The sequence below is a fragment of the Lates calcarifer genome, linkage group LG1, assembly GCF_001640805.2.
Source record: "Lates calcarifer isolate ASB-BC8 linkage group LG1, TLL_Latcal_v3, whole genome shotgun sequence".
Taxonomy (NCBI): Eukaryota; Metazoa; Chordata; class Actinopteri; family Centropomidae; genus Lates; species Lates calcarifer.
The window spans coordinates 14670167-14696327 of record NC_066833.1 but is presented as its reverse complement, the minus strand read 5'-3'; the positions used below and the strand labels follow the sequence as shown (position 1 = coordinate 14696327).

Here is a 26161-nt window from a genome sequence, read left to right as displayed (position 1 = left end):
AAGCAGTGGCGCAGCAAAAATACTTTATGGTGTTTACACTCACAAATAATAAAACATAAATTGTGGAAACCCTCAGCCTTGTACAGTTCAGTTCATTCAAAGGAGCCTGCCCTGAGAAACAGGGGTGAGACCACTGATTTTCTGCTGGCAAATATTTGAAGAGCTAATTTGGAGGGGCTGCATTTGCTGGTGTTAAACAGTGTGTGTGTGTGTGTGTGTGTGTGGTGGTGTGTGGTGTGTGTGTGTGTGTGTGTGTATCAGCCACATGCAGCCTGCAGGCAGGGAGTGAGACAGCCAAAAGTTAATAAATTAAAGATGCAATTTGCCCATATTGGGAAACTGGCATGAGGTAATTAATCTTATCAATTAATTAGGGTGATTGTCTAGACTAATTGGCACAGTGGTAAGTCAGCAGTCAGTCAGGCAGCCAACTAGTAAAAGATTTAGTCAGTTGGCCAGTCAGCAACTCTGGCAGTCAGTCAGTCAGTCAGTCAGTGAGTCAATCAGTTATTCAGACAAGTGATTCCTCAGCTAGTCCACCTGCGAAACACCCAGGCAATCGGTTTGTCTGACAGCTAGTAAATTACCCCATTACTCAGTCAGGCAATCAAACACTAGCCAGCCAGTCAACCAATGACCCTTGATCTTATGTGATATTGGAATGCAGCTGGGGGAAAAAAGCATTAGTGGCTGCATACTCCAGGAAATTGATTGGTTTAATTGATTGTGATTGCTTGTTGTTTACAGTCTAAAAAAAAAAAACTAGGTTGTCAGCATACAGAGCTGTCAAGGGCATAGACAGACAAAGACAACAACTGGAAATGTGAAGTGGCAGCAATGAAGGGCAAAGCTTATGTTTGCTGCTTGCCTGCCTGCCAGCAGAGTGTGGACAGGACTCTCCAGTGCGCCCTGTGCCCAGGAGGGGCGGGGTGGGTGGCAGAGTAGGGACAGAGGGAGAGGAGAGAGGAGGGCAGGACTGGCAGGGTGCGGTCTGAAGTGGCAACAGATCGTTTTGGATCACTCAAATCCCTTCAATTCAACTGGAAAGCTGCAGCTTGTTGCACGCCGGCCGCATATGGAGAGGAAAACTTAAGAGGGCACCAACCAAACAGCAGGCGAAAGTGGCTGATGTTGTGACAGTTTCCCAGAGCAAAAGAAAGAGAGGGAGAGAAACCACAACACTGCAACTTGGATATCAGTAACCGCTCTCTCTCTTTAACTCTCTCACCCACCAAATCGACTTTGAACCTGTTTGTTTAAATACACGGACTTTACAGCCTGCACACTTACTGTTGATTCTGTAAGGCGGAGGGGAGCGAAGTTTCTCAATTTGGGTCATTTTTTTTTGGAGCCGCTAAAAAACTTTTTTGCTGTCCTCATGGTGCCCGGTGCAGCCGAGGTGCTGAGCTTCTTTTATCCGAGTTTTTCGGACGTGATGTCGCGACTGTCACGGACGATGGAGTCGGGAACTGAACCGGGGAGGCACTGAAGACATCTCTCTCCCCAGGGAGAGTCCTCCCTCCCCCCGGGGCGATGCGGATCTCCTTCCTCCTTCTCACCGCCTCTCTGTGTGCCTTGGTCCTCCTCCTCGCACCTGCCTCGGAGGGCTGCGGACCGGGGAGGGGGTACGGCAAGAGGCGGCTCCCGAAGAAGCTCACGCCGCTTGCCTACAAGCAGTTCAGCCCCAACGTCGCCGAGAAGACCCTGGGAGCCAGCGGGCGACCCGAGGGCAAAATAACGCGCAACTCCGAGCGCTTTAAAGAGCTGACGCCGAATTACAACACAGACATTATCTTCAAAGATGAGGAGGACACCGGCGCCGACAGGCTCATGACCCAGGTGAGGAGGGGAGATGAATGGTACAGGGAGCAACTGGATGCAAAACATCTTGCACAGATACGCAAAGATGGACCGTTGGTCGTGAGCGCTACTGCTTTATATCTGCCACTGTACTTTCAAGATGTTTTGTGACAAAAATATAATTTTCTAGATCTCATTCGGTTAATCCAGAGTTGTCAGGTGACTATAGCAAGCCTATTCCATGTGGTTGAATGAAGTGAGTCACTTCAGTCTGGATTTGCCACACTGTTGCATCCAAATGTCTGCTGAGTGTTTGCTGTCAGTTAAATGTTTAAACCAACATGATTGATTTCATCGACTCTCGGACCTTCGTTTCACCTCTGGGTTCTCCTACCTATCATACTTTGCTGCTGTCATCGAATTGATTGTCATTGTATTGCTCTAAAGCTACTCCTAAACTACGCTTTATGTTGTTGAATAGTCTCAGTCATCTGTAATCTGCACATTTTTCCATTAGGAAACACATGGAGACGCATATAATCACTACTTTAGGGTTAAGCTTAGAGAACGCAGTTAACAAGTAACCAGTAAAGTAATCTTAATTTAAGTTTCATTTCACAGTCTTAATGTTGGTTTGGCCCAGAATAAGACACCTTTTACCCATATGCTATTGCAACATCTAGGCCAGTAGCTTATTTTACGCACTCGCCAAATTTCTACCCAGCCATGCTGCCATGTTGCGTGAGTTTAGTGATACATAATACAAATACATTCATTCATTCATTAATCCAGCTATTCAGTGATGGGCATAAACATTAATTGCATTAAGGAGTAATTGCTTCAAATGAGATTTTGAGCAAATAAATCTCACTGCTGAGGCATCTTGACCTCAAGCCTTGTGTATGAGGAAAACAGCTAAATTATCCCAAGCAAGTACACATTGATAGTTGTGTCCAGTTTGCCTACATGTGACAAAGTGTCCTTGACACAACAGTTACCATAAGAGTGACAATATATTTGCCCTTATCACATTTGTCTTAGAACCTGATGGGCATGTCTTCTGCTGTTTAGTTGCTCTCTTACTCTCCTCCTCTTTATCTGTCTGAGCTTCACTTTTCCTCTTTCTGTCTCCCTGTCCCCGCCTCAGTGTGATGAAACTGATGCTTTGCCTCATCTGCCCCACCAGAGACACATACTGTCCACAGTGAACATGTGTCCTCTCCCTGAGTCTGAACCTGCCAATCATCACATGGCTGTAACCACTCCTCATATTCATCTCACTTTGTCCCTCTTTTCTTTTCTCTTCAGCCGACCTTTCTCTACCCTAGGCTACTTTCAGAGAATTACTGGAACCAACTGGTTTCTTGACTGTTTTTTTGTTTTTTTCTAAGAACCTGTCTTCTCTTGCCCTTTCTGTACCCCTCTTTAGCGTTGTAAAGACAAGTTAAACTCTCTGGCCATCTCCGTGATGAACATGTGGCCGGGTGTGAAGCTGAGGGTGACAGAGGGCTGGGATGAAGACGGCCATCATTCGGAGGACTCGCTGCACTATGAGGGACGTGCTGTCGACATCACCACATCAGACAGGTAAGCATACAGTACAGCAGATTGTGTAAATAGGCCAGACATAGGCTGGGGCAACAACTTCTATCAGTCAGTCATAACAAGTCAACAAGCCTGCCAGTCAATCAGCTTATCAGTAATGTGATGGGTCAACCAGTTAGTCAGCTAACTAGCCACCTTTTTTGTTTTGTTTTGTTTCCTGAGCAAATATTGAATCCAAATTAAAGTGTGCAACCAAAATAAGCCCGAAATTACAAAGTCACAGAGACAGTCAATTGAAAAATAATGGTCTTAGGGAAGTACTCAATTTTAGTCAAGCTCTGATTGAATCATATTAGAAGCTGAGAATGTATTTTTATATTCCTCTCTTCAGGGACAGAAATAAGTATGCCATGTTGGCCCGGTTGGCTGTAGAAGCTGGATTTGACTGGGTCTACTACGAGTCCAAAGCCCATATTCACTGTAGCGTCAAGTCAGGTAAGAGATGGATCTGAGCTACAGTGTGTGTGTGTGTGTGTGTGTGTGTGTGTGTGTGTGGTGTGTGTGTGTGTGTGTGTGTGTGTGTGTGTGTGTGTGTTTGTATGTCTTTTGTTTTTGTGGCCAGCTGTCATCGCCACTAATGAGGCTGATGCTAGACCCTGTGTTTGTGATTCACTAGCTTGCCTTTCTGTGCCTGTGTCATCGGTCTCTGTCTGTTTGTGTGTATGGCCTATTGGGAGCCAATCAAAGCAGGGTGTGCACCTGTGCTCTTTGCTGTATTTAGTCTTGCTTCTTGGTCAGATGTCACCATAAAATGATCAGTCTGTGTTATTGTAAAATATTGAGCTGTATAATGCATCTGTAATGCAGGGTAAGAGACATCTGACTCATCTCTATGATATCATATTATTTAAATTAAGTTACGTTTCTCCAGCACACACACACACAAGTAAGGAAACAAAAATCAGATACAGTCATTATGCAAACAATACTTGACCACATTCCACCTTAAGCTATTCTAACAATTGAGACATTTTAGAAGTCCATTTACCCATGTCTGGTACCACCAGTTATTTGATGCCAAACTTCATTCTAGCAGCCCGTTGAGGTCAGTAGGCTGTGAGATGATTAACTCTCTCTTTGTGTTGCTGTTGCTTTTCCTTCAGTAGGTTTCTCTCAGATCTCTTATCTGAGTCTTATCACCTCCTGGTCCCAGCCCTCCTTTTTCTACAGCCCTCAGGCTTACAGACACACACCTTAAACAAATATTTGGCTGCCTTAAGACTGCCTTAAGACAGCCCTCTCACAAACACACACACACACACACAGACACTGATTTTGCCACAGGAGTCTTTGCAAAAAAATCTATTCTCCTCTATTCTATTTAATTCTCTTATTGTCTGTTACTGCCTTCCCAGTTTCTTTAAGATCATTCCAATAAGTAGCTTCCAAATAAGCAGAATTCAGTTCAGTCCTATCCTTGTGTGGACCTGTGAATGACCATGTGACTCAGTTTAAAACTCAAACTCTGCTGTAATCCAAACAATATCTAGAACCAGGTTTTAGTCTGTGTACTTTCCTGTCTCTCTGACCCCAAGCCGTGCTCTGACTGCAGTGATACAATCAGCTGGTTATCCATTAGCTCCTGCTGACTACCTCTTCTTGCCACTTCGTCTCGCTGTGTCTTAAAGGGCCACCTCTTTAAGATACACTCAAACAAGATCAAATGCACAACCTGTGGCAACTTTGACGGTCCAAATGAATGATGATAGCCCAAGAGTACAGAGCAAACATGTTTTTACAATGATGTTGTGAAGGGCTAAACTTTCCCCTAACAGCATCGTCTAAGAAAAAGCAGAAGGAGGATGTTTTTTTGCCTGTTTGCTGACTTGAAAATTATTCATTTTAATATTCCAGATGCTCCAACTGAACATTCATAGGCCTAGAGAAGAAGAAAGCTTTCAGAAATCACTAATACAGTGTGTATGAGGTTAGAAATGCTAATCCTTAAAGTGTGCTTCTGAGTGAAATTATAAGAGTAAGGGGCGAGCTAGAGGTAGACACAATGTTTGAACCTGGGTAACATTGCATACATGTGTTAACAATCTACCACTGATCCACTGAGATAAAGTTGTCCTTGAATTAGTGTCAAAGTCTCACCTGATTTATAGATCACTCGATGACCTAGAATGCTGCCACTGCATGTTGCTCCACACCTGAGAGAAATTAGTGTATTCCTCCTCTTCCTATGTTTTGTCTCCACAGCATTAAATAATAATAATGATGATAATAATGCAATAAAAGATAAACAGGACTAAATTAAATAAATAAAATCTCTTTCTTTCATCCCTCCAGAGCATTCTGTGGCTGCCAAAACTGGCGGTTGTTTCCCTGGCGATGCTCAGGTTATTCTCGAGGGTGGGGCTACGAAGGAGATGTGTGACCTCCAACTTGGTGACCGTGTCTTAGCTTCTGCAACAGCAGATGGCCACGGTCCTCTTCTCTACAGCCCAGTCGTATCCTTTTTGGATCGCCAGCCCAACATCACAAAGATCTTCTACATCATTGGCACACATGCAGGACTTAATATTACGCTCACGGCAGCTCACCTGATCTTTGTCACAGACTGCACGGGTGGGCAGAGTGAGCTGGGGTGGGAAGAGACAGTTGAGGAGCCGCTTTTGGGCTCCAAACCGGGGGGCAAGCCTAGCCGGGAGGCAGGTCCGAGGACAGTTTTTGCCAGCGAGGTCCGTCCAGGACAGTGCGTACTTGCACCTCGAGAGAAAGGGGGGTCACAGACAACATTTTCAGTTGTGACCTTTGTGAAGGAGCAGAGGAGCACCGGGCTGTATGCCCCACTCACCCAGCATGGGTCTATAGTAGTGAACGGTGTGCTGGCATCCTGCTATGCTGCTGTGGACAATCACCATTTGGCCCACTGGGTCCTGGCCCCACTGCGATTCTTCTACAGCCTCATAAGGCCTTCTGAACCGCAGACTGATGGGCTGCACTGGTATCCTTGGCTTCTACAGAAGCTAGGGCAAATGCTGCTGGATGCTGGACACTTCCACCCTTGGGGGATCGAGCAAGGACATAGATAGGACCCACAGAGACGTGTTTCACACTGATGACTTCATTCAGTTACCTGTATTCAGGAGCACCAAAGCACAGAACACAGCTGTCTCGCTCAGCAGAAAAAAGCAATTGAGTGCCTGTATTTACTGTACTTCAACAAACTCCTTTTTGTAGCACAAGTGAAATTGTGCAAGAGACAAAGAAAGGAGACTGAAACAATCTGGTCTTTTAATAATCTCAAGAGACAGAGGTGTGCAAGAAAATCAACCTAAATCAAAATCAGAATAAAATTTTTTGCTTGAATACCAACATAAATATGTTCAGTCCACTCACCTTAGAGATCAAAAACAAAGATTGTGACTCAAAGCGCTAACTTTTATTAAATCAAAAAAGGAGGTAGTGAAATACGACAATCAGGTTTCATCATTCTTTTGTACTGTATTTCTTTCAACATTTATGCATTTTCAGATCAAGCTGTGGCATACTGATACAGTTAGAAGAAATTTTATCATTGGAGGAAAAAAGCGGCGCATCATAAAAAAAGGTGTGATTTGAAGCTCTGTATGTACATAGGTATTTATACAGTTAAGTAATGTTAAGAAGGTTAGAAAGACACAAATGAACTTTGCTTTGTTTACTTTCAAAATCATCGTTGCAGTAAATCCACTGATTCATTAGTCTTCTCTATAGAGTCTATATACTATATGTTAGAATTGATTCACAAAATAATATTTAACTGGAAAATTTACCGAGCTCATTAGAGTGTGGACGGTGTAGATCTATGCATTTACTGAATGCAGTGTAGCGATGTGCGGTTGTTGCACTGTAGCTTCACATGCGGAAAGGGCTCTGTTGGAAAGCTGTTGAATGGCAGGGAATGATGATGGATGCAGTAATTGTGTTGCAGCATTTTTAGTTGAGCTTTAGTTCAACAATGCAGGATAGATGTGTGGTGCTGTGGTGGCCACCTTATCACCTTGTTCTTCCAAGTCTGTCATCTGGTTTTATTCAGCTTGATTATCTCAGACTGGTTCGTTTGTACACCGGTATGTTTTTATCAGGTATTTTGTGAGATGTTTTTCATTGTTTCAGGTTGTTTTTTTTTTCAGTTTTCAGGTCAGTAGTATCTAGTTAAGGCAACACTCAGGCTGTATTCAACTACTGTATCAAGCAACAGCTATGCAGTTATCTTTAATAGTAAGAGTTTGTTTGATAGCTCTCCTTTACATTATTTTTTTATATATTCCATCTATCACCCTAGACCTAAATTGACAGAGGTACAGAAAATAAGATTTTTAACACTATGAGAAGCAGATTTAATCTTGTGATATGTGGCTGAAAGGACATAGACACATATGTAGCTCTTATTGCCCAAGTGTCCCTTCAGGAAAAACTTGCTGAGCATGTTTTACGAAGACTCAAATATTTAGAAACTCCAAGGCTTTCATCTACATGCCTGCTCAACGATTTGTTAAATATGTATATTAAGCTATTGTTGGAGAGACTATTTAAAGATCTATTTTTAGAAAATAATGTAAACTATTATTATTTTTGGCAACTCTGTGCATACAATTTGTTTTTGAAACATAAAGTTGTTGTTTTTAAACCAAAACTACTCTGTGCATTATTTGCCTGCCATAATTAAAAAAAAAGAGCCATACACTACTAATCAGTAAAAATGCTAAAAAAAAAAAAAAAATACTGTTTACTCTATGTAATAAAGTCCCCTTTTATTTACATCATGCCTGATTGGATAGAAAGGTCCTGGCTTTTTTAAAAAATAAGAATCACTATGGTGGGCTAACAAGTGGGTTTTGAACATATGCTGACAATCACCTGTTATATGCTGATATGTGAATGGTCCTTGTGATCATTGTAAATGGCAAGGCATGACATCAGCTGGCTCAATGTGAATGCAGCACAAGTAGCTGTGGTTACAGGGTGGGCTGCTGTTTGGTTTCAGTACCACGGACAGCAGCACTCAGCAATCTCCTCTGTCCTCCTCTTGATCCCTGAAAGTGTTTTCTTTTTTTCAGGGTGAAGAGTTGCACTTGCACACAGCACACCCTGCTGGATGCATCAATATCTGCAGAGAAGACATTGCAAAAGCAAAGTCTGCACAAAGAGCAGGACACTTTTTGTTTAGTTTTTGTCCTTACAACCACTTGAGGAAATCAAGGGATGGCTGGATGTATTTTATCAAATTTTTCACAATGATTGGCTAAGGACAATGATCTGAACAAGAGCCACAAAAGGTCAGTAAACACAAGGGGATTCTATGTAATCTTTATTATTATTGGTCAATTAGGTACAGGAAAAAAACTTTTTTGTTGTACCCACAGCTCATTGCAGGAGACTGATCCATGAAGATGGACAGAGAACCAGACCCAGGTAAAACACTCACCAAGTTATACATAGAATTTGAAAACAAAATGTGAGAGGTGATTGGTTTACCTGAATGTGCAGGTGATGTTCTCACATGAGGCTTTTTATATACACATGAAAAAATCATGCACATCCCAAGAGGTTAAAACACTGAAAACCATTAGAAAATTTGTCCACCTGAGTCTGGTGGTTTGAAATTTATCTCTATGTGTCCTGTCTCCATGTAATCATGTTTAACTCTGTTTGGACCATGATACAGCGGCAACATTTTGAGGCAAGGTCGATGGACAACCAGCAATTATAATCAGGACTAATTTGAGGGGGAATGGTGGAAAAACATACAGCACATAACTGCCCACCAGCCCCTTACTAAGATTAAGAAAATAAATAATTAAAAAATAAAAAAAATTGCCTGTTTCAACTGCCTCAAAAGTGAACCAAGTGTCATCGTCTTAAATTAAGGGTGTTCACACAACAACACAATGGAAGTCAGCATGCTCACAGTAACTCACATACAGATATGAATGTCTTTATAGAATATGTATCTGTCATCACAGCTTGGCAAAATTACACTTATACACAACAAATGCACAATAACACCTGGAACCATAATACCAGCCAGTGGGAAAAGACCCAAAATGTGTTTGAGTTGTCTTTGTCCAGTCAGAAAAGCTTCCTGTGAGATGGACGGCCTAATCCCCTGGTAGGCGGTGGTGATATCGTCCAATAACAATAGCCTATAGATAAAGAATTTGTTTCCAAACAACCCATAAACACATACGCACACATACAATCGCACATACATTTTCTCTCACACTTATTACATATTAATAACATCATGAGAAATGTGAATCTGTTTTGAGTCGTCAGTGACCGAATGAATGACAGATTGTGAGATAGTTTTAACTACCTACAGTATGCGGCTATATTGAGAGCAGTAAACCTGACAGAAGTACAAAACACTCCATCACATCCTCAGTTGGCAATTTGTTGACATAGTTACATTAGGCTATATGTAATCATTGCTTGGCAGCATACAAAAATAAAAGAAGTTGCTCTGGTGCATAATCTGAGTCATCTGCATTTGAGTGAAGTCGTCTCTATGCAAACAGAAGGAACTGTTTCCGGCACTTTTTTTTTTTTTTAAATGAATGAGGCTGGCTCAGTTATTATATATTGAATAGCATTAGGGTGTAACTGTATTTGCCTAACTATGATACAACCAGTAGCAGCTTCTCATTGGTGTAGTTTGTTGGCTAGCCTCTTAGCAAGCCTGACTAATGCATATTTGACCCTCGTGAAAAGACGACTGCAAAAAATGATCTGGGCAGTCGTGTTTTTCTGCTTTATAGGGCTCCGAGACCAGTATACCTGGTTGAATATTTAAAACAATTTCATATTGAATTCCTGCTGTCATTTTAACTAGGCTGGTGGTGTTTGATGATCAGTTAACTGCATATGCATCTATTAGGATTTTAACAACAGCCTATACCACCATAGAATCTAAACTACAACAACCAAGGGTCCATGTTTCACAAGTCGATAATTAAAGTGGGAATAAAGGATTGGTTGGGTGTGTCCAAAAGGCATTGTGTCAGGAGTATGATCACCGGTCTGAGAATCCCAGGATTAATTAAAGTTGCACAGTTCAGCTGATTAGACTTTAGCACCTTGTGTGTTCAAAGTCTTTTCGCAGATTGACTGAGGTGAAATAAGGAATTTCTAAACATAGCGAGCACTCTACGCAGTGTGTGACAGTGTCCTTTCAGCCTGGTTTTAATTACACCCCCTTAACCAGGTTTTTATATATACTGTATATGCGTGTGTATGTGTGTGTAAGGGATACTCTGCTACACTTGGCATTGTCTTAATAATTTCACACAGTTCTCAATCTGTCAATATGAGATGAACAAGAGATATTTTCTCTGTTATAGTGGTGGAATATGCCTTGGAGAGTTGAGAAGAGAAGACAGAGAAGACATGACAAAAAATATAACATTATAATGAAATTACAGTGGTAGCCATTGCAGAGGTACCCCATCCCTGCATCAAGCTTGTATGATCAGGATTCTCTGATAAGTTCCCCTGGTATGAATAAATAACAGCAGCAAGACAAACTGGCACCTGTGAAATGGCTACGTACATCTGTAATTTGTAAATGTTGGCAGAAATCCACAGAAATGCCAAGATCCACTTTTAGCACAGTGTAGCAGACCTTAGAAATGCATGGTTTCAGCCAGGGCTGTGACAGCTCTGCTTCTATGGCCAAAGTCCTAGTAAGGATATAGTATCAGGGCAAGAGAGAGTATGAAGGATAGAGGCAAGAGGAAGAGAGACATAAAGAAAGAAACTGGAATGGCATCTCATCCTCCTCATTCACAGCCTCTGGGTGAAGTTTTCGGGGAATACTCCTTTAGTGGGATTTTCTTTGTTCTGCTGCCAGTCGTCCTGCTTGATTCCCATCAGCCAGCCATCATCCTAAACACGGAGACATGAAAATAATCAACTCGCTGTCACTGTGACACAACAGAGCATAATCCGTGTGTGTTCGCGTGTGTGTATACCTGCTCCTCAGGGTTGTCGAAGGGGATTACTAGCACCACATCTCCAGCCTTCATCTCCAGTTCATCTGTGTCATTGGCAGCGTAATCATGCATCACCTGGACCTATATTATATAAATACCAACATGAACTATCGCCATTCATACAAGATATATTTGGGTTAAGTAGATGTTCAGCACATTAATCTTTTTATTTCCCGAATCCTGATTTACCTTGAACATGAAGCCAGGGGGCATTTCTGCAGGCTCTGTTGCTGCTTCTGTTGATTCTGCCGCTACTGCAGGTGTCTAGACAATGAAAGGATGAGCAATTGAGCAATTGATGGATTGTTCACTGCAACACTTCCTCATAATTAAGCCTTTAAGTCTTATTTCTTAAAAAATGATAAAGGAAATCTATCAGCAGATATAAAACCATGAGATGTAATTAATACCTATAATCAATATGCAGTATTTTGTTTTTTTGTTTTGGAAAAACAATTAGATGAATATCTACAACTGTGCAGTAATTCTTGCACTCACCTCTTCTGTCGCTGTCACTTCTTCTGGTGTTGCCGCAGCAGCTGCTGCAGACTCATCCTGGGAGCAGAGAGACATAAGGAATAACAGAGAAAGGTTAGAGAGTGAGAAAGATAAAGCTCCTAAATACGGAGGTGGAAAGGCTGAAAGAAAGAGGGTCAGATAGACAAGACAAAGACAGACAAAAAGACAAGCAGCACAGCCTAAACAGCACAGTTATAGTTAATGCAGGCATGTTGAATAGACAGCAGAATTAGATACTATTGCACAGCTGCCCTAAAGATAAAGCTTTTGCACAGGATACTATGCGTGTAGCCTTGTGATTAGCAGTGACTGAGATTAATTATGCGCATTGAGAAGCAGATGTCTTTATTCTTTACTTTCCCTCGTCAAATAATTTCCATCTCGCCCTCTGTGTCACAGGTAATGCATCTATGCTGCTGGTCGAGATGCATCCTAAATCTTTCCCCCTTGAGATTTCTCCATATTTTCACCTTTCATTCACAATTTCTTTCTCTATCACCTGTTTCTTTCCCATGCTCAAACCTCCTCCTCAAGAGTTGATGCATCCACCGTTTTCGTCCAGATGCATCTCTCCATTTTTTTCCCCTCCTTGGTTACCTGACCCTCTTCATTATCCAACGTGGTGGCAACTGGGGTGGCTTCTTCCTCAGCGTTGTCGACCAGAGCCTCAGCCGCAGGTGTTTCGTCCTCGGCAGCAGGCATCTCTGTGACCGGCTGGCTCTCGTCATCACCCCAGCTCTCCTGGGCTTCAGCCACGGGGTCATAATGAACCGGCTTGTTCTCATCATCCCCCCATCCCTCCTGAGCCGCAGCAACGGGGTCATAGGAAACTGGTTGGCTGCTGTCATCCCCCCAGCCCTCTTTGGCAGCTGCTATGGGGTCATAGCGGAGGGGCTGCGAACCATCATCCCCCCAGGCCTGTGTAGCAGCAGCTACAGGGTCATAGTGCGGCTGGGTGTCCTCTTCCTGGGTACCATTGTCTTCAGGCTGAGGGGCAAGGGTCAGGTTTCAAGGAATCAGAGGTCATAGATATTTTACCTTATGGTTTTTATAAGGGGTTTGTAAATCATGTGGTTGGCAAAATTTTGCTGGAATGAAATTAAGTAAAATATTTTTAATGGGCAAGGGATTAGCAAATCATTAGGGATAATAAAGGGGCACTAAAGGGATGCACTTCCAGAATGGCAGATAAGGGGTTCAAACATTAGAGGACTACACAATATTGTATGCTTTAGCCCATGGACTAAAAAGTGTTTTCTGAGCTCATGTTGACCATATTCCATCATGGCATATTTTTTTGCCACGGAAGTGCACAACTCTACACATGGCAATATCAGTCATTCAGTGTCTTGACAATTATTGCATAGATGGGAATCAAATTTGGTACAGACATTCATGTCCCTCTCTGGGGGAACTGAACTGTAATAACTTTGATGATCATCTGACTTTTTCTACTTGTACCATGATTCCAAAGTCCAAATTCTGCTTTGGTTTATGTCTGAATACTAGCAAAATGACATTTCCATCAGCCTCAACTGTAGTTTGTGTTTAGTACTAATTAGCAAATTCTAACATGGTAACATGTTAAACCAAGACGGTAAACATAACACCTCTAATCATTAGCATGTTAACATTATCATTTATGAGCATGTTGCCATGGTGACAGCATTTCACTCAGAGCTTTGCCTGTGCCTCAATATAGTATTATAGTCATTTGAAAATGATTGGCAGTGATGTAAAAGATGCCTGATTAGTAAAAGGGCTAAAACCTGGAAAACCGCTTGAGTGTCCTTTTAAAGGATTTGAACAGGAATGAGGATTCAGGGAGTTCAAGCAGAGAGGAGGCCATGAATGATGCCATGGACACCGATGGGAGGAATTCAGCAGCAGATGTTAACAAGTCATCATTATTACCATCATCATCATCATCATCATCAGACCCAAGAAGATTGATGTAGAAAGATAAAACCTTTACAGAGAAGGTTCAGATTAAAGCAAAAGACAAATGAAGATAAGGAGAGGTGGCAGTAGAAAGAAAAAAATAGTCAGCCTTTTCCCATCAGAAGACAGATGTTGGATCTTCTGTGTTAGCAAGCATGGTTTATATTCCCACGGCTATGTTCAGATGGAGAAAGAGGAAGGAAGCTTTGTAAGAGTAGAAGTGTCATTCCTTTCTGAGCCATCACTGCTTTGCCTCAAGCTCTGATACAGCAGAACTGTATGACTGTAGAGACACGTCCCTCTTACAGTGACAGGGATGAACAAAGAGGTTAGTTGCAAGCAAGGGCTTTGTGAAGTTCTATAAAATAATCCACTCTAACCATGAGCAACTTCACTCGACTCTCAGAACACGACTGTTCCCTGTGTGTCACATGGAGCATGTGAACATACAGGATACGAGGGGAAACAGAAAGAAATTAAGTCAATTCAGTTACAAATAGTACAAGTACAAGAATGTCAATCAGTCTGTTATAGGCTTTGGATCTACAGGATGTTGTATATCACTGCAAATACTGCACAGTATATGAAGGGGGAGACAGAACAAACCTCTTACGAGAGCACTGCTTATCAGACACAATTTGAATAAATTATACACGTAACAGTGTAAAATGTCCATTTGAAACTGAAATTGACTTGATTCCCAAGTTCTATTTGTGCTGTAAACAATCTCTTCAGTGTTTAGTGTTATCACATCAAGCACTGCAGACACAACGCACAAACAGATTTGGGACAGACAAACAAAAGAGGAAAAGATTGTTTATATACAGAAATGACCATTATAGAAGTCCCTGCCCTGCATGTCCTGCATTTGTGGTGCAGGACTTTCAACCATGCTCTGGTTGTGCAGCAGCAGGCATAATGAAGAGTGAGACTTGTATAATGGCTACATACAAAAGTGGTAAATGCAAACAATGACAAATGAACTGATGGTTAATATGAACACAAATAAGAATATGCTGATAAAGATGATGATCATAATGATAACTACATATTTTTGTAATTATTTTTAAACTTTTTCTCTTTAGGATGAGAATAATGAGCTTACCCACGAGTCCCAGTTTGCAGGCTGTGGAAAACAGAGGAAGCAACACAATGAAAAGACAGAGCACTACTCTTTACAAAGTTCTTGCTTATGCTCAATGCATTCAATAAGACATTTCCAGTGCAGGTCCCATGCTCTTAACCTACAAGCCCATAGCAGGAGATTCTTAGCAGAACAAGAGTACAGGCACTACTTGGTGAAGTAAGAAGTACAAGTGATGTAAATCAGAAGAAGTAAAAGCCGTCATATGTTTATAGTACAGAAAATGATTTCATTCATAATCTGTGTCATTCCGGCTACCCAAGTAAAATCATTTCACTGGTATCAGAGGGCCATATCCTAACACCAGAGGTGAGGTACAAAGAAAACAATATCTTGTCAAACAGCTCTCTCATATGCTATCTGATATTATTATCTTGTGCTCAGAGCAATAATCTTAAGGAGAAGTGGTGAGTGAATTACTGTTTATATTGGGTTTATATTGGGTTTTGCTTCTCAGACTGAAAGGAAGACTTCAGACACTACTCAGGGCTGAAGAAATACTTTAAACTTCTCTGCACATCTTTCAGGGTAAGAAAAATATCTCTACGTATTTTTACAGTATAATAATGAATTACAACTGTACTATGATTAAACCTGAAAGAGGCTAAAAAGTAATCCATATTTAGCTGTCTTTACAGCTGCTCCACCTTCCATGTTATGCGGATCACACATTATTGCATGTGGTTTTGTTGTTATATGCAAAAAAAAAAAAAAGAAATGTGTCAGAAACTTGTCATCCCACAATGATGACAGACTTTTATTTCACCATAAAATAAAGTTTTGAAATCATACTGAGTGCCATTAATCCATTAATTCATTAATTCCACAGGCCTCCTGACCACCTCACAGAAATCTTTAAGCCTAGCAGCTGCAGTCTGAATGATGAAACTGGTGTATGCTGTGTGCGTGTGATGCTGTAGATCACCAGGTAAGTTCAAGATTCACTTCAATCATGGTTTGAAAAATCACGAACACGGCAGATCTAAACTATGTCATCTCAACCCTACTTTTCACTCCAGGACCGATTTGCCTGACTCTGATAGCTACGAGCTATGTCAAGGTACACAGTCAGCTACATGCCATTCATCAGTCAGGTACTTTAATGCTGTACTGAGATTTAGTAGCAGACCTGGATCAAACAGCAGCTGCAATATTTTTTTAAAAAGTGAGATAACTTAATTTGTGCTTAATTTATCTTCCAGGTAATGTGAACAACTTTCAGTCTACTGAGCTGTACGCTAAGATTCATTAAGCACAACTCAAGTCATTCCAGTATTTCACATGACATTCTACTGTACTTTTGTCCAGGTCTGAAGAGAGAGAAGTCAGAGCAGAGCGGGGCAGTTAGTCTACAGTTCATGCCATGAGTGATCTGTGGACTGTGCTGAAGCAGAAAGAAGTGGACACTAGAAGCAAGTTTCTACAGATCATCATGCCATCATCTACCGTTTGGAAAATTGGAAAGAAGCAGAGCAGGTAACACCTCAAACTATGCCAAACTTACCAAGTGATTTCATGTTGTATCCAGGTTTATCAAGCTTATTTCAATATATAAGTCAAACAACTGCACTGGCAACTGACAGAGCTTTTGACTCAAGGAAAACTTAACCTGATATCATCTGCCCAACTTGTTTATCTGGAGCAGGTCTTGTTACAGTGAAAGACTCATTCCACACCATTAAAAACTGATGGCAAAGTTTATTTGCACTTAAATATCATGAAATGAACTTAAAAACTCTCTGAATGGAACATGAAATCTCTTGTGAAGCTTGGCATTTCTTGCAGTGGAGTGTCTCTACGACTATGCTCTATGTTCATGCCATGACTCATCCACCTGTGTGACCGTGGAGGCTTTGGTTGCTGCATTGAAAGAGTCCAGGTCCATGTCCAATAGGCTGCTCACTGCATGACTGTCAAACTGATAACAACAGGAATAGGAGGGCTCATTGGCTAATTGGGTGCAATAGAGGAGACAAGGAAGAGGACAGAATAGAATAGAATAGGAGGACGGGCAGGCCAGAAGGAATGTTGAATGGTTCTGACCTGAACAGAAAAAGAGAAAGTTAAAGGGCTATTCCACAGTTTGTTGACAGAAGCGGCTCACTAACCTCTGTAGGGGAGGTGACACTGATATCAGGAGTAGCTGCAGCATCAAACAGGTTGATGATGTTCTCTGTTTTCATCTCCTTAGATGGCGTCACCTTGGGTGGAGGAGGCACTGCTGGCTTTAGCTAGGATAGAGAAAAAAACGTGGTAATGAAGTTGTGTCAATTTACTATTAATAAGTGCAAGTACCCAGTAAGAATGAAAAGTTACAGTGATGGAGGCATTTGCTGCTGTGTGTGCATGTGCATGTCTACCTTAGAAGGAGATTTGGGGATTGGGGGTGGTCCTCCTGGCCTGAGAGTGTGGTTAGATGGTTCTTTGCCACTGAGTAAATGAGAGAGGGAGACAGGGCAGAAAGAGAATACACACAGATTACAGAGAAAGTAACAAGGACAGCAAACAATATGAAAGAAAGCAGCAGCGGTTAAAGACAGCAGCTAAAAGTTAAAACACAACTAGAGAGAGGTTACAAGGCATGCTCTACACGATTTCAAATGGAGGTTGTCGTTGCAAGAGCTGTCATGCAAGAAAAGTGAGAGAGGCCTCCCTTTCCCTCCATCCCTCCCATCCCATGCAAGCAGGCTTAGTCTGTACCTCCTGTAAATTGGAAAACAAACGAGCAGTGATAGAGGCATTCGCTGTCATACAGAAGATGTTCTAAAGCTGACGAAAGAAGCCTCAGATCTGCAGATATTTAAAGAGCTTGGAACATACCTGCAACTTTTAATGCTGGACGAGGCAATTTTGCACATTGTTGGCTTTAAATGAGAATGAGTTAAGTCTAGAAACTAAGACACTACATTACCAAAGCTGCATTACAATCAGGCACAGAGGACAAATACTCTGAGGCCCCAGAACTCCTGGTACCCTGGAGTTTGTGTTGATACTGTTCCACTTGATATATTTCTAACATTGTTTGAGAATATGCAGCAAGAAAGCAATGATAAGGACCGTATGGTAGATCCTACTTTATTACCTGATCTTGAGACTTAATTTTTTTTTTTTTTCATTATACAGTTTCTATATGAATGTGTTTATTCAAATTACTACAGTGATTACACAGAGAAGGGGAGTGGCAGAGGGCTAATAAATATGATGAGAAATACAATAGTGAGTAAAGGAGAAATACTGCGACGCAGGGCTCACACTTCTTGCCTCAAGATGAATCATTATGTTACAGTCTTGCCTGGCGTAGCATCAAAGACACAGGTTTGCTCACCTCTTGTGTATCTGCAGCTGTGAGCGCACAAATCTCTGATCAGACAGTGTGTCTGTGAATTCACTTGCACAACCAAGCACTAGTTCTCCCTGAAATCTCCCAAGACTGCAGACTGACTGGCATACAGACAGGTGGACAGACACGTCAGTTGGACAGACAGACAAGAGTCGTGTCACCGTGGTGACCACAGTTGATGCTGGTTACCTCCTATTTGCTCCTGACGATGAGGCGCCATGGTTACCTGTCTTGCTGCAAGGGGAGGGGGGGATGCAGGATGTGGGGGGTGGGGTGGGGGGGCTCCTAAGTTAATGCAGGTCATTTTGTTTGTCTGTTCCTGTAGCTTCAAATGTTTGTGATATGTAGCATTTTAATCCACAGGTTTCATATTTTCCAGACAGAGCCGGGAATAGGGAGACCAACCTGCTGCTTTTGTGATGACTAAATACATTTGTGAGCCATAGAAATGAAAGTAAAAGCCTCACCACATAATTTACTGCTGTTCCAACCTCTGATGCAGACCATTACATGTCTCTTCAAATATTTGCAAACATTTCTGAAAATATTTATTTTTTCCCAGGTAGTAGGAGCCAGACATACAATATAGCAAGTACATTCTTTGCAGGGTAAGATGACCAACCATAGCGACTGATTGATGAGGCTCAGCACTCTAAAACCATAACCACAATTTCACACAAATAGCTGTTTTCAAGTAGACAATAGAATTTTGTTTTGAAATCTAAAAAACTGAGGTTACTAGGTTTTTACTTGAGTGGGACATCAACAAAACAGAATAGCAAAACCTTCACACAATGGCCAAATACCTGAAAAGCTTTACTGTTGAGAAAAGATCTGTTGGTGTTTATTTTTGTCACTTACAACTTTCAACAGATGCCTGAAAAGATTTCTTGACATTTTATATCATGGATCTTTTGTGAGCTACACAATGTATTATAGAGTGCTCAGCAGTAGGAAGTCTTGCTATGAGAGAATTTAAATGATACGTCTTTGCTCACGAACCTGGTTGTGTCTGTTCCCTCCAACTTCTCCAAGACGTCATACAAATCCTGATCCAACTGCAGGGAAGGGAAAGATAAGGGTGTAAGATATTATACTGTATACTCTTGATTATCTTTACCCATTTCCAGTCATTTAATCCAATGATCTTACACTAAACATGATCATATTATCCATGCACTGCTAAGTGTGTTTGTCTGCTATAGCTTGTTTGCATCATCGTGTCCAAATTCAGAGACAGCATTTACAAGTCAACAAGTGTTGAGGCATTACGGGGGGATAATCTCACTGCAGTCTGTTAAAAACCCATGTCCTAGATTTGCTTTACAGGGCCAAAAATAAGAAATGAACGACAATAGACTGTGCACATGGTTTCGAAAACTGAGGCAGCAACAAGTTAACAGTTTTAGATTTAATTGCAGCCCATGTTAATGTACTCACTGGCACTGTCAACATCTTCCATTATCTCTTATTCTTATTCTGTATCACCAGTCCACTGGAGGTCTACAGACAACACTCACCCGGCTCATTTCCTTGTGAAACTTCTCCTCGAAGCCAGCCAAACTCTGGAAGGTGCTGACGTAAAACCCAACACGACTGCAGATATAGAGAGAGAGAACTGGCTGCATTACTGGCTAGACTCAGTTCGATATCCTGCAGGGTTAATGCAGCACAGATGTAAGTAAAATGTAATTATAGCATCTATCCATCAACAGGAGAATCAGTTTGCACAGACACTCATACACACCTGTTCCAGAGCGAAGGTAACTCCTCTTGCAAGTCAATATTAATCTCCTCAAACACCTTCTGGGCTCTCTCCAACTCCTCCTCTGCCTGAAACACACACACACACACACACACACACACACACACACACACACACACACACACACACACAATGTGTTGGTACATTAGGGCGTGTTCATGAGTGTGTGTATCGATATACGATGGATAAGTTACAAGCAGTATTTGTATGCATAACAACATGCTTCACTGTAGTCAGTACAGTAAGATTACTGTGTACCTGGCTCCTGGACAGGCTGCTCTGGGCAACGTTGTGTGCAGACAGGATACCCTGAGCCCAACCTGGAGTGGCCCTCTCCAACAAAGAGGAGGGCTGGAAGGGAGAGAACAAATTTAAACAGTCTTAAATTATTGATGCACCTCATAAAATATAATTGTTTACTTTCATCATTATCAGTGAGCTACTGCTTAGGTTTCAAACTACAGTGTATTTGACTTACCTTGGTAATTTTAATGCCCCCATCCTTTTTCTTGGTCTTGTGTGTAGCAGCGTAGTTGTGCCTGGCGCTGTCGTAATCGACCAATTTCCTGTCCCTCTTAGCGATACGAGCCTGAGCAGAAAAGAAGAGGACCAGTTATTTAGTGTCTCTGTCTGCAGTGAAATGCCCAGTTTACATGCCTCATAAATAAGCTTGTCATTGTTAGCTTCCAGGTACGACAAATCGTTTTGAAGCTAGATGCATTTTTATGTTCAACATCTATAACTCAATACAACTGAAATACACCTAGTGCACGATAACCAAACCAACAGTAAAATCCTAATATACAGTATTATGTGGCCTTGCTGCCACTGCACAAACACTTGCATGCTAATAATTTTCAGTTAAGGTTACTACTGTCTGTATGACCACACGGCTTACCTTGATATCAGGAAACTGGCCCAGGTAAGTATCCATGGAGATGAGAGCATGATCGACCAACTTCTGGTGGTAATCAGTCCACAACACATCACAGTCCTGCAGCAGGGATTAACATAATAAGCACAGTCAAATGTCTCCATCTCTTAGAGATAATCCCAGTTGCTCAATCGTTATGTCTTGGCTAGTGATCACGTATTTGAATTAAAAATAAACTGGAACCCTCAACCAACTGAAGTATTTTTATTTCTTGCAGCTAGCTTCTGGTGGTTTTGTCAGACAAGAGCCATTAATCCAAAAGTAATTTCAAGCACAAACATAATTAAGTCGATAGAGAATTTAAAGAGCTACTCAACATTTCTCACCAGATGTGACAGCTTTTAAAACACAGCAATTTTACAGGCCTACATCCTTCCAACTATGCGCCCGCAATGCCTATGCTAATCAGGAGCCAAACGCACACATGCACATAACACACTCACACTCAGTCATCCAGCCGTCCATTAGCTATACTGCTTATGCCTTTAAGGGTCTCCACCAATGGAGAGCCTCACAGTGATGTTAGTCAGATGATGTTAATCATTGTTAGCGCAGCTCTTGCCTGATCACAGCACTCATTTTGTCAATTTTTGTTCTTCTGACCTCTTCTCTCCTTCTTGGCATTGCAAATATGTCACTGTTGCCAGTCTATCACAGGGCTCACACTCAGTCAACTAATATACAATAAAATAAAGTTGTTTTGACCTCTGCAGGGAGACCAGCTCGTCCTCACACTCTCACACATGCAAGCAATCACTGTCTTTTACGCATATTTATAAAAGTGTTTCTGACCTCCACAATGGAATCCACTTCATTCTTGCCGTACCATTCTGGTTCATACATGTCAGCCAGACACGCCTGCACGTTCTTGGAGGACTCATGCATGGCTGAGGGCAAACACACACAATTTACATTAATGCACACTTTTGCAGGTTCCAATGTACATTTGCACGTGACTTTGCATGGGGCTTGTGTGCATCACCTTTCACTGCCTCCAGGTACGCCCTAAGGTCCCTCTGCAGCTTGCTGCCTTCGGCCTGAGGGTGACACATTAAACATGAGGCTTGGAACACAAAAAGAGTACAAGGAGACAAGTACAAACTTCATTTGGTATATGCAGACAGTACATAGATGAATAAAATGTCTAGCAAGTGAGATCTCACATAACATAACATAACATAACAATGTGTCACTGAACAGCACTCACATATTGTTTGGTGAAGTTGATCACTCCCTCCTCAAAAGCAACATCTTTGGTCTCATCAGCCTTGCCAAGCTTCTGGAGAACCTATCCGTCAAACAAATCATAACATCAGCAACCTATACCAAGGGTAGATGTGGCAATTGATTCTGCTCAGTTTTCACTTTGTGTGATAAAATACAAGAAGTCAGTTTTTGATTCTCCCTAAAATACACTGAATATGTAAAGATTCACCTGTTTGTCTGCCCTGATCTCTTGTTCTCTCCCCAGATGAACTTCAAATATGATTTATTTGCATGAAAATGAACTGCATGTAAAAGCAGTGCAACACACACACACACACACACACACACACACACACACACACACACTCACTCACTCACTCACATACACACAGGCTAAGTACATAAATAAAGTCAGAAATAACCCAGGCTTCGGTTTATACGCACAATCTCATATCCCTGTTACATTCACACATATGCAACATGCATTGGGTTTCCAAGAGCACCATAATCTGTTATCTCTCGGTCTGCCTCTCCTCAGATCAACTGCACATGATGCTTTTTGATAGATAAGTAGCGCCCCCTGCCATTTATTCAGCGCACGGCCAGCAGGTGCATGCACGTATAGACTAGGCCCCTTATTTACCACTTATACATATTGCTGTGTGGGTATTTTATATTAGTATGGTGCCAGCAAAATGCATGAGAGTGGGCTGCAGTCGACATCTGTGTGACAAACCCTCATTAAGATACCCAAATGTTGGTTTAAATGCCAGAAGCACATCCGTCATCAGGCTAAATTATGAGTAGGGCCTATTATGTATCTCGCTGCATTGTGAACGTGTCCGCTGCATGACATTGACTCAAGGAAAGATGTATTTGAAGTGGACATCCCCATCCCCATCCCCATCCCCAAATACAGCATCCCTGCTCGTGTTATTATGATGTCGTGATGCGACACTGCGCCTTGATGGAGGATGCGGCAGCACTGCTTCGCAGCTTGTAGGCCTGAAACATCATTTCCCATACATTAGCACGTAAAGGAGCAGCTCTTACCTTTTCTTGCGCTCTAGTTAGTTTTTTCTGGACGTTGCTGGCCACTTTCCCTGCAGTCAGCCCCTTCCCCAAATTCAACTCAGCCATCTTGTAGCGTAGATCGGAGATAGATAGGAAGGAAATAAAAACAATAACGATCGGATGGACCGCTACGGCGACCGTTTAAGCAAATTCATCAATGTCCAGTGGAGAAATAACGTCGATGAATGTAATTATGAGATGTTATGATGTTTCTATGTGAGTGCAGAAGGTTAAGCTGTGTTCTCTAATATTGAGTCGCTGTGTGCGCGCCCGTGACAGAGGAGGAGGATGCTGTGAGAGATGCTCTTAAAGGCACAGATGCAACTGTGTATGCAGGAGACTCTAAATTAACTGGTGAAGTAAAGAGATGAACAGAGTCAGGTGTTTCCAAAGAACACGTTCTTTAAAATGTTATTTGTCATGCCAGTGTTTTTTTATTTTATTTTTTATTTTTGGTACAATTTGGCTCCAGAATCTAGGATCTTGAGGCCAAGTCTTCAAATTCAGTGTCTTAAAGTCACAAAAAACAATAACTGACCAAAAGCTCATGGTAAACAATGACAACAGCTGGGCCTAGCCCTCTTCCAAGCGTGCACTGTATTAACGCTTCAAAATGATCTGTCTCAGTCAGTTGGGCTGCGGTTACGTAACACAAAGTGAAATGAAAACATAGGCATCAGTGAAGAGGACAGGCTAGCGACTCAAGGGATGATCAACAGCAGTGAGACACTCCTGTTAGATGAAATGCCCTAATGCGGTCTGTAAGTGTAGTGTAGGGTGGGTATGAACAGAATTAATTCAGGAGTATTAAAAAAAACAGGAGTTTTTCTGGGGTACGTTTTGAATCAGTTCATCTTTATACAAGGCTGAGAGTGACGTGGTGACCCAGCAGAGGTGCAAGTCTGTAAATTATATACATACATAATCCCAAATCTCTAAAACATTATCTGACAGCAAACTATAAAAAACAAATTGTGGGTGGCTACTTGTGAAAAAGCATCGGCTCTGATACCCAGATGTGTCTTTTCCCAGATGATCATCGACCCTGGGGACGCGCTGAACCACATTTCGCCACCATGGAGTCAACTACAACAGGATTCATCTGGTTCCAACATGTGGGTATATTCTGCTCTGTTCTACGAGATGCTACCTTGTACTCACTAACGGGAGATGGCGCTGTTGCCCCGTATCGTGTCCGCATCAACACAGCATCCTCAGAGCTTTGAGCCCTCCACTTTTTAAAATCTGGCTGCTTTTGCTTAAGGGCTGCAACAGCCTGGCAAAGGATTAAGGCTCGGCAGAAACGTATAGAAGAGAGACTACTAACATCACACAGAGCAGGCTGTTCTGACTGATGTTACCAGTGAACTCATAGTAACTACAATCTGGCAACATTTGTAAAACCCCCTGCTTTTGATGAATAACATCCCCTTTAATATTCTTATATATTCATTTGTTATAATATTTTATGATTTGCAAATATAAGTGTATCATGAACTACAGCTCTTTATTGTCTCAGGTGGTTAGGACTGGCTGAGAGCTCTCCAAGGTCCTGAACTAACACTCTCTTTGGTGCTGAGGGGACTAACCGGCAGCAGGACAAAAGGTTTTTTTTCTACTTACTTACTCTATTATACTGGATGTAATTATATCTCTGTTGCATAATCTAGCATGAGAGCGTGTTTACGAGAAATCCTGTTTGCATGTGAGAAGAAAAATGTTTTAGTGTGAGGAGGCCAGGGTGATTATACAGTTCTCAGTATGTCATAATCTGCTACAACAACGAGCAAGAAACTCATTTCGACATAGAAAATATCAAAGAAGGGATGCTGTTAAATGTCATGACACAGTTGTTGAAAAAAGCAATCTTTTTTTCTCATTTGCATTAGACTGAGGGCAATAAAGCCGCCTGTTTTCCTTGTAAATTTCCTCAAATAAAACTCCTCCGCATCCTCGCTGTTCCTCTCTCACTCTCCCTCTCCTCCTCTCTTCCCCTTCCCCTCTTATTCATTTCCCCTCCTCTCTTCCTTCCTCCTCTCCCGTCTCCCCGTCCCTTTATCCCCGACAATAACAACATTTGGCCACGAGTCACCAAGCCCATTCGTTCCCGTATAATCACATGAATAGCTCCTCTCCGCCACCACCCCCTTCCCGTGCTGCGGGAATGGTTTAACCCGTTGAGAGTGAGAGAGAGACACGGGGAGCACAAAGGAAGCGCAGACACTGCCCGTTTCGGAGGAATATAATTGGGTGAATGATGTAAACATGGAGTAAAAACCGCAAGGCTGCATTTCCATTCCCCCTCGCACTGGTCCATTATCGGTGTTCAATATTGCATGAGGTACTGGCGAACAACAGAGCGTCTGTCTGGACAACGGGAGGCAGGCAGTAAGTGAGAAATTGAAGCCAGGAGCGGAGGAGAGGAAAGAGGAGTTGAGCATTGTTTCATCTTCGCTTCAAAGGTTTCTGGAGTTGCTCACTGGCTTTGGACCCGAATCCGATTCTCTGAGACGATGATGTTGGGGTTTTCAAGTTGACCAAGCGGACAAGTGGAGGTTTTCTTGTCTGATTTTGTTTTTGTTTTTGTTTTTTTCTTTCGTTTTTTCTCCTCTTTTTTCTTGTTGTTGTTTTGGACTGGAGTATGGAAGGGGCAAAACACGGTAATATGCATTTCTGAGGTGAGCGAGTTTTTATTTGTTTCCCTCAAATTACAGTTTAAAATGACAGCACCCAGACTCTGTATTGAACCGAGTCTGACGTGTGCCACAAATAAGTGTAACGTTTTGTCCTGTAATCTCCATCCAGCAGCCCAAACGAAGAACTATCCTCATTTCCTTAGTGTTAAAATGGT

General features: G+C 42.0%; 3 protein-coding genes across 7 annotated transcripts in view; 2 read left to right on the top strand and 1 right to left on the bottom strand.

The window, feature by feature from the left end:
* Positions 1-938: 938 nt before the first annotated feature.
* On the top strand, positions 939-8029 carry LOC108880474 (indian hedgehog B protein). The gene is made up of 4 exons (XM_018672011.2): positions 939-1839; positions 3230-3387; positions 3737-3840; positions 5698-8029. Exons 1-4 carry the CDS (start codon positions 1534-1536, stop codon positions 6441-6443), a joined length of 1314 nt encoding a protein of 437 aa, XP_018527527.1. The 5' UTR covers positions 939-1533; the 3' UTR covers positions 6444-8029.
* A 658-nt stretch (positions 8030-8687) lies between these two features.
* On the bottom strand, positions 8688-23611 carry LOC108880467 (myc box-dependent-interacting protein 1). 5 transcript variants are annotated; one of them, XM_018671997.2, is made up of 20 exons: positions 23290-23611; positions 22238-22318; positions 22013-22067; positions 21823-21917; positions 20995-21090; positions 20575-20685; positions 20355-20447; positions 20079-20164; positions 19852-19927; positions 19334-19389; positions 18521-18565; positions 17352-17421; positions 17100-17222; positions 16826-16909; positions 14953-14973; positions 12504-12893; positions 11886-11942; positions 11577-11651; positions 11367-11468; positions 8688-11280 (listed from the first exon to the last, which is right to left on the bottom strand). In XM_018671997.2, the coding sequence occupies exons 1-20, from the start codon at positions 23374-23376 to the stop codon at positions 11179-11181; spliced, it is 1905 nt and encodes a 634-aa protein (XP_018527513.1). In that variant the 5' UTR covers positions 23377-23611; the 3' UTR covers positions 8688-11178. The 5 variants fall into 5 exon arrangements, with proteins under 5 accessions (XP_018527513.1, XP_018527516.1, XP_018527515.1 ...); XM_018672000.2 differs by lacking the exon at positions 12504-12893; XM_018671999.2 differs by lacking the exon at positions 16826-16909.
* A 1688-nt stretch (positions 23612-25299) lies between these two features.
* Positions 25300-26161, top strand: part of tmem198a (transmembrane protein 198a) — a 29261-nt gene continuing 28399 nt past the window's right edge. Inside the window, exon 1 of the mRNA XM_018671916.2 lies at positions 25300-25988. The gene's annotated coding sequence lies outside the window, so the exon portion shown is untranslated. The remainder of the gene's footprint in view (positions 25989-26161) is intronic.

Coding starts and splice junctions, on each gene's coding strand:
- LOC108880467 (XM_018671997.2), bottom strand. CDS start 23,376: ATGGCTGAGTTGAATTTGGGGAAGGGGCTGACTGCAGGGAAAGTGGCC. Junction 17,422..18,520: donor TCGTCAGGAGCAAATAGGAG/GTAACCAGCATC, acceptor TCATTTACTCAG/TGGCAAAGAACCATCTAACC. Junction 16,910..17,099: donor GTGTCACCTCCCCTACAGAG/GTTAGTGAGCCG, acceptor TGTTGTTATCAG/TTTGACAGTCATGCAGTGAG.
- LOC108880474 (XM_018672011.2), top strand. CDS start 1,534: ATGCGGATCTCCTTCCTCCTTCTCACCGCCTCTCTGTGTGCCTTGGTC. Junction 1,840..3,229: donor CCGACAGGCTCATGACCCAG/GTGAGGAGGGGA, acceptor ACCCCTCTTTAG/CGTTGTAAAGACAAGTTAAA. Junction 3,841..5,697: donor TCACTGTAGCGTCAAGTCAG/GTAAGAGATGGA, acceptor TCATCCCTCCAG/AGCATTCTGTGGCTGCCAAA.